Source organism: Cucurbita moschata, unplaced genomic scaffold (genome assembly GCF_002738365.1).
Source record: "Cucurbita moschata cultivar Rifu unplaced genomic scaffold, Cmos_1.0 Cmo_Scf00017, whole genome shotgun sequence".
Taxonomy (NCBI): domain Eukaryota; kingdom Viridiplantae; phylum Streptophyta; class Magnoliopsida; order Cucurbitales; family Cucurbitaceae; genus Cucurbita; species Cucurbita moschata.
In genome coordinates this window covers 176,681-184,536 of record NW_019268533.1, presented here as the reverse complement: position 1 = coordinate 184,536, position 7,856 = coordinate 176,681, and the positions used below count along the sequence as shown (strand labels likewise).

The 7,856-nt window shown below is 36.2% G+C and overlaps 1 protein-coding gene across 3 annotated transcripts in view; it reads left to right on the top strand.

Moving 5' to 3' along the window:
- The window catches only part of LOC111455069, an 11,882-nt gene that overhangs the window by 1,710 nt on the left and 2,316 nt on the right, over nt 1-7,856 (top strand). For 2 of the 3 annotated variants that reach the window (XM_023096596.1, XM_023096595.1), the window contains exons 3-16: nt 315-513; nt 1,185-1,487; nt 1,578-1,667; nt 2,163-2,645; nt 2,759-2,866; nt 4,073-4,203; nt 4,288-4,420; nt 4,913-5,255; nt 5,336-5,817; nt 5,918-6,097; nt 6,173-6,331; nt 6,541-6,615; nt 6,917-7,100; nt 7,406-7,554. In XM_023096596.1, the coding sequence (XP_022952364.1) occupies nt 315-513; nt 1,185-1,487; nt 1,578-1,667; nt 2,163-2,645; nt 2,759-2,866; nt 4,073-4,203; nt 4,288-4,420; nt 4,913-5,255; nt 5,336-5,817; nt 5,918-6,097; nt 6,173-6,331; nt 6,541-6,615; nt 6,917-7,100; nt 7,406-7,554 (3,019 nt within the window). Of the gene's footprint in view, nt 1-314; nt 514-1,184; nt 1,488-1,577; nt 1,668-2,162; nt 2,646-2,758; nt 2,867-4,072; nt 4,204-4,287; nt 4,421-4,912; nt 5,256-5,335; nt 5,818-5,917; nt 6,098-6,172; nt 6,332-6,540; nt 6,616-6,916; nt 7,101-7,405; nt 7,555-7,856 lie in introns of those variants that run through there. The other variant, XM_023096597.1, reaches the window with a different exon arrangement.

Below are 7,856 nucleotides of genomic sequence, written 5' to 3'. Positions count from 1 at the left end.
GGGGGGGGGGGGGGGGTGGATTATGAGATCCCACGTCGGTTGGGAAGGAGAACGAAATATTCTTTACAAAGGTGTGGAAACCTCTCCCTAGCAGATGCATTTTAAAAACCTCGAGGGGAAGCCCAAAAGGGAAAGCCCAAAGAGGACAATGTCTGCTAGCAGTGAGCTTGGGCTGTTACAATTTTACTCTCTCTTCATACATGCACTGAGAAACTAAAAGAACGAAATAAAAAATCTATTTTTATTAACTTGTTATAATTTCAGTCCTTTTGAACTTGCAATCATACCTGATAGTTTAGTTTTGCTATTTTCAGTTATGCGCTGTTCCCGCTACTGCTGCTATTGGATGCAGCGGTTGAGGACAGATCTCAGCAGAAGGTTAATTCTGAAAAAAATATTATGAAGTCTGTCACTCACGATCTGCCTTATAGAGTGAGTGACAGTGTAGCAGAAGGTGTGCTTCAGTGTCTTGAAGAACTCCTGAAGAAGTGTCATTTAGGATCTGTGGCGCAGGTGGTCTAATTTGAAAATACCATTAGACTTGAGATGTGCCTCATTTGTTTACCTTTCATTTCTTAAATGTTAATTATCCTTGTAGTGTCAGGGACTGTTCTTAGAGCGATGCTTGTTGCTTACTACACGCTAATCAGTCTTAAATAACTAATCTCGACTAAATATATTTCTATTCACGAGAAGAATTTTGCTGAAACAGCTTTGGAGGAGATTTGATTTTATTGCATTTCAGTTTACGTCATCTTTCTTCCTGTAGTATCAATTATCTTATTGGTCTAATTTTATTTTATGTTTTATGGTGCCGGGGTTGAGATTTATTATTTACTAGCGTAGTTGACCTGTGGCATGAATGAGTGTGATAAGGTAAGTAGATTTATTATTCTCGGGGATAGTTGACTTATGACACGAATGAGGGTGATAAGGTAAGTAGGTTCTCGTTTGTCTCTTAGATCCACTTCCTGCCTATTGGGGGAAAATTACTGCAAGGAAGCATTCAAGTTTTTCATCAATTGTGTCCGTTCGTTGTACGGTCTCATAGAAAGTAAATAAAAGAAATATAGGTTCATTGGGCTATTCATGCTGTATTCTGTGAATAGCCTTTAAATACTTTTTTAGTATATCCATTTTCTGAATTAGCTATTTGTCCTAATTATGATGATGTGATAATGCAGATGGTTGTAGTGCTGAAAAAGTTAACATGTGCAGCTTTATTGTCTCCCTTGGAGGCATCAGAAGAATTCCGCGAAGGAGTTATCAAGTGTTACAAGGCGATCTTTGTGAATTTATATCCCTGCTCAGATGATGCATGCTCATGCAAACAAATATCTGATTCTCCAGCACTTGCAGAAAACAGAGAGTTTCAAGGCCATCTTGAACTTTCAGAAGAGTCAAAGCCAAATGAATGCTTACTTGAATTTCTCCGGAGTGAAACTGCTTCAGCTGCTGTTGGACACTGGCTATCACTTCTTCTCAAAGTATGAAAAAACATGTTTCAATGATTTTCCCTTGTTTTCTAGCATTTATTTTGCCCAAGTCTTTCTATTTGTTCATGAGTATGTTCAAAGGCTGCAGATATTGAGGCTATACGAGGACATCATGGAAGTTCTAAACTTCGCATTGAAGCCTTTATGACCCTTCGCATACTTGTTGCAAAGGTAAATATTTAACTTCGAATTAACTTTGTATTCATGGGCTACCTGTCATCAGATAGAGTAAATTCTTGAAGGAGGGACAAGGGTTTTAGGTCATGCATAGCATGATCTTCACCCGCAGAGACTAGATCTTCTTCGTGAGATAAAAATTTGTGACACTATCTCTTGATTGGATTGCTTAAATTAAGAAATGAGACTAAAATCATTCTACCGATATTATATTGATTGATGTATTTTACACTTGAAAAACCTGGTTCAAGTTAAAGCAATGGAGCGTATGTGTAAATATTTTTAGGCCCAAAATCAACATTATTGAAAAATCTATAATCCCTGCCACTTCTTTATTTATTCGCTCGAAGAGGGAAGTTCCCGTATAATAAAAAACAAATTACAAATAGTTCTCTTTGATACTCTACAATTCTCTGTATTAGTTCTGTAGCAATAATCTTGAACATGAATGTTTCGGTGGTTTACAGTATTGATACTATTCTTTTGCAGGTTGGAACAGCTGATGCATTGGCCTTCTTCTTGCCTGGTGTTGTTAGTCAATTTTCTAAAGTTTTGCAGGCCTCTAAAACATCATTAAGTGGGGCTGCTGGGAATACAGAAGCCACAAACCAAGCAATTAGAGGCTTGGCTGAATATTTAATGATAGTCCTCGAGGATGATGCTAATAAGTCTAGCCTTGACATGTTTATGGATTTTCAATCTGAAAGTATTATGGAGAAGGGTAAAAAGGCACAATATGTTCTTGAGGAACTCCGTCAATTACCCAATAAAGTCCAAGGTGGGAGTATAAAGGTAGAAGAGTCTACATCTGCTGGTGTGGCAAAGAAAACTACTAATAAATCTGGATCTAAGGAGAAGATGAGTGCTGACTATCTTAAGGGGAACAAATCTTTTCATGTGGATCGTACAAAGGAATGGGTTGCAGAAACTTCAGCAAATGTGGATAAACTATTAAGTGCAACTTTTCCATCTGTAAGTCATTGAAGGTTATGTATCTGAGTCCTTCAATACTTGACAAAAATCTTTTTATAGCTATTGTAACCACTGATCTGTTTCGATTTATAATTTCTCTGGGTGCTTGTTAGATTTGTGTACATCTGGTAAAAAAGGTTAGACTGGGAATCCTGGCTGCCATTAATGGACTACTATCTAGGTGCAGTTATACGCTGAAGGAGAGTAGATTGATGCTTTTGGTAAGCAAAACGAACTACAACTACTTTTGTAATCAATTTATTTGGGGAGTGATTTATGGTCTCTTGTTGATGGATTTAAAGTATTGGTTATAACACCCATTTTGTTGAATTTGTTGCATTTTTTTGAATATATCAAACCTTTTTCATACATGTGGGACCTGAAAGCCTATATTGAAGTGAGTGAAAAGTGAAGTGAAAATGTATGAGTTTCAGTGCAAGACCTCGAAGGTAGACCAATGCTGCATTTACATGGTTATAAGCAAGATTGGTAGTTTCTTGCCTCAAAAATGAAATTGATTGTTTTTCAATAATTTGAACTTCATGCTCTTCTTATTCAATGCAATCAACTATTTATTTATTGGGTTTCAACTATAAAAATGATGCTAGATTTTACATATTTTTCTTGTAATCATATGAATATGAGTTCACAGAAAGAAGACTTGATGTTCTGCCTTAGGCCAGAGGTTACGGAAAAGATTCCCAATTTCTCAAAATAAAAAGAAGAAAAGCATTTTGAAACTCTTTTATTGTGGAAGGGAATCCAAAAGAAAAAAAGTATGTGTTTCAAGAATACTGCTTGTCTTAAAATAACACTTTTCCTCTGTAAGGATCTTCTGAGAAATGGAAGCTTTTAGATTTGTTCTGACAACTATGGTCAGTAATATGTTGTTTTTAAGATTTCCATATTTGACGGCATCAATTATATATGTGACTTGTGATTTTGGAATTCAGGTTTTTCTCTTTTCAGTTTTCCTGGCTGATGTTTTTTTTTTATTGCAACCTGGATCCTTCTCATTTTACAACTTTTAATTGAGTGCAGGGGTGCCCTAATCATTGCTATCTTTTAGAAGCTAATGGGAAAAAGTTCATCACTTCTTTTCTTTATTCTATTGTAAAATATGTTATACTCATGTCTGAAAACTAATAGCCTCAGAAACCTCCTCATTATGTGTTCAAATGCATGCATTATTCCTTGATGAAAATAAGATTATTTTTATGTGATCTTGGAGCAGCTTGAAAGGCAATATACTCATTGAACATGCTGGGTGTTATTAAGAAATTTTGTATGCTTACTCATTCAATTTATTGATTCAACTAGAAAATGTTTAAATTGACATGGTTAGCATCTTGATCGTTTATACCTTGTGAAAATTTTTTAAGCTTGCTGCTCAAGATGTTTAATTTATATTCTGGCTGTTGATGCAGGAGTGCTTGTGTGCTTTGGCTATTGATGACTCTGAGGATGTTTCATTCACTGCACAAGAGTTCCTTGAATATTTATTTTGGATAACTCAGAACCATCAATTGCAGCTTGATATTGCCAAAATTTTTGTTAGGTTCTTATCTTGAAATCTAAAACTACAAATGACTAAAATTTCTTGGACGTATTGTATAGCTAACTTCTACCTCATTAAATCTAGGCTGGTTGAAAGGCTTCCGAATGTGGTTCTTGGCAGTGATGAGAAGTTTGCCCTATCACATGCTCGACAGTTACTTGTAGTGGTGTATTACTCTGGGCCTCAGCTCATTATAGATCATCTAATCCACTCTCCAGTATGGGCTTCTCTCTGATGTTTTAACAGATGTGTCAATTTCATTTGCTTTAGTACATCATGTTCAATCTATAACTTACAAAAGATGTAGATGAAGTATAAAGTATGACTTGCTGCATTATTGCTTGAAAATTTAAACGATAATTTTTCAAAATTCTATGGCTTCAACCATAGTTACAAAATATAAAGATAATTTGTATGGTTGGATGCATGTTTTGGATCATAACAATGAATATATATATATTTTTTGTCTAATTTCACTTGTGGTTAATCATGAGCTATGTCTAAAAATGGGGAGAAAGTTGATTCATCTTAGCTATTCTTACCCTTCCTCCTGTCATATTATGCTATTGATATTTTTCCTTGACCCTGGATGATTTTATTTTTTGGTTATTCCCCCATTTATTTTTTCATTTTGTTCTTTAATCTCTTTTTCACTGGTTTTTATGTCATTAATACCATATTAATTTTGTGTTGGTCCCTGAATGTATAGGTAACTGCTGCTCGCTTTCTAGATGTATTTGCTGTTTGTCTAAATCAGAATTCAGTTTACGCCAATTCTCTTGGAAAATTTCTTTCAGCGAGGCCATCTTCTCTAGGATATCTGCACTCTCTTACTGAGTTAAAAGTTGGAACTAGTTTCATCAGTGATTGCCTTTCCATCATGAATACTGCCTCACCTGCAGTTCCAGAGCTCACAAGGGTTCAGGAGAAAGATATACAGCAAAGTGATCACGTACTTCCTCGCATGCCTCCATGGTTTAATGGCATTGGCAGTCAGAAACTTTATGAAGCTCTTGGAGGAGTTCTCCGACTTGTTGGTTTGTCTTTGGCAGGTTTTATACTATTCCTATCTGATTATTTAGCTCTTTTGTTCTTATACTTTGTACCATCTCATATACTTTCTTGTTATCAGATAGCAAAGGTGAAGGTAGTTTATCGGTTGCCATTGATATCCCATTGGGAAGCTTACAAAAATTGGTTTCTGAGATTCGGAAGAAAGAATACAGTGAAGAAAGCTGGGAACATTGGTACAGGAGGAATGGTTCAGGACTGTTAGTGCGCCAGGCAAGCACTGATATATGTATTCTGAATGAGATGATATTTGGTGTTTCAGAATATTCAGTAGATTACTTCTCAAGTACGTTTCAGAGGGCAAGAATGCACAGGAAGGTTACCAATAACTATGAATGTGCCACAAGTAATGAAGCTAGTTGGAAGATTTCCCTGGAAAAAGTTAGAACTCAATTAATTGATTGTATTGGTAGAATCTTGCATGAGTACCTATCTCCTGAGATATGGGACCTTCCTGTACAACATAAATCTTCCCCGATTCATCCTGTTGGTGAAGAAGACATTTGTTTACACTTCTTCAGAGACACTGCGATGCTGCATCAGGAAAGATCAAGCTTCATACCTTATGTGCATAGTTGTGGATTTTTTCATGGCCATATAGTGATTTTACATTGTATTTAAACTGCAACTTTCTCTTGAACAGGTTATAATTGAAGGAATAGGTATTTTTAGCATGTGCCTTGGAAAAGATTTTTCTTCTTGTGGATTTCTTCATCAATCTCTTTATTTGTTGCTCGAGAATCTTATTTCCTCAAACGTGGAAGTTCGAAGCACCTCTGATGCTGTCTTACATGTTCTTTCTTCTTCATCTGGTTACCCAACGGTAAGATAATGTGAATACATTTTTCTTTGGTTCTCAAGTCTTTTTTGATCAGTTGCAAATATGAACTTTTTGCAGGTTCGAAACTTGGTTTTGGAAAATGCAGATTATGTGATTGATTCAATATGCCGGCAGTTGCGTCATTTGGATCTCAACCCACACGTGCCAAATGTTCTTGCTGCTATCCTTTCCTATATTGGAATAGCTCATGAGATTTTGCCTCTGTTGGAGGAGCCTGTATGCCAATTAATCCTTTAGCAACTAATGAGGGAGCACCTGTGCTGTATAGAACGCATGCATATGGCTCTATGCTCATAGTTTTCCATTCTACATTCTTGATGGTTGCTTAGAATGAAAATCTTTTACATTTCTTATATGTGTGGACTTGTATTTACATGTCTTTGACTCCTGAATGGGTTGGAATCTGATGCATCGAACAATTGCAGATGCATACAGTATCGTTGGAACTTGAGATTCTTGGAAGACATCAGCACCCCAATCTAACCGGTCCCTTCTTAAAGGTCACTTTTGAATTATGCATATTCACTTTGTACTAAGGTTTACAATAATTAATATGACTGTCTGTTGAGAGGTTGCTGGTCCTTCGTATTCCTGTCAGATTTTAGGGATTATGACCGTTCTTTTGAATTTCTTTTCTCATTGAGCTCTTTGATGAGTTCTTAGATTACTTTGGCTGGGGGGAGAGTTTCCTAATTTGTCTCCCGGAGAGTTTCCTAATTTGTCTCTCAGTTATGAGAATCTTTGCGATGTAAAACCAAATTGTTCATGTTTTTATATTATTATGGACCTGTTTTTCTCCAGGCAGTAGCAGAGATTGCAAGAGTATCAAAGCACGAATCTAATTTGCTGCCTAGTAAAGCAGCATCATTTCTTGCTCATGTCATGTCTGTAATCTCTAACGAGGGAAAGCAGGCAGAATTTGAGTCTGGAGGAGTATCAAGATCATGTTATGATGATGACAAAAATATATCTTCTATGGAATCAGGTGATTGATCCTGTTAATTTGTATGCCATACCAAATTTACCTCCTAGATTTTGATATTTAATCAACCTTAAAACGTTTTATCTCTGATCTTGGTGATCTAAAGTTGAGGGCTTTTAGTTATAAACTGTAATATTGTGTACTGTACTAAATGTTTAACCATTGTAGAAAACAAAAAAAAATTTAACTATGAACTGTGAAAGAAGGAACTAGATGAAATATTATGTTCCATTCAGTTCCTCTGCTCTTGCAAGGGAAACAGTGTTGAATGAAAGAGAATTATTTAAAGGTTAATTTATTCTGTGTAGAGTGGGAAAATATTTTGTTCAAGTTCAATGATTCCAGAAGATATAGAAGAACAGTTGGATCCATTGCTGGTTCGTGCATTGTGACTGCTACACCTCTCCTAGCTTCACAGAATCAAGCAACATGCTTGGTGGCCTTAGATATTGTTGAGGTATGTCTCTAATGGCTGAAGTTGATCCATATCCTGACCCTGCAACATTACTTATTGTAAAGCTAAGGGTTTTTTCCCCAATCTCAAGTGTTTGACTGAGCACTTCATTCTCAGCTACTTGAAATGATGGAAAAAAACGCTTCAGAATTTTTCTACGACCTATTTTGATCTAACTATCTAGGAAATGTAGCTGTTATTTAGCTTGTGCGCATTGTATACCTTCCAGCTTTTCTGTTTATAGATGTTGAAATTTGGAGGCCATCTAATTACAGTCTGGGTAACTCTGCGGGGGGGGGGGGGGG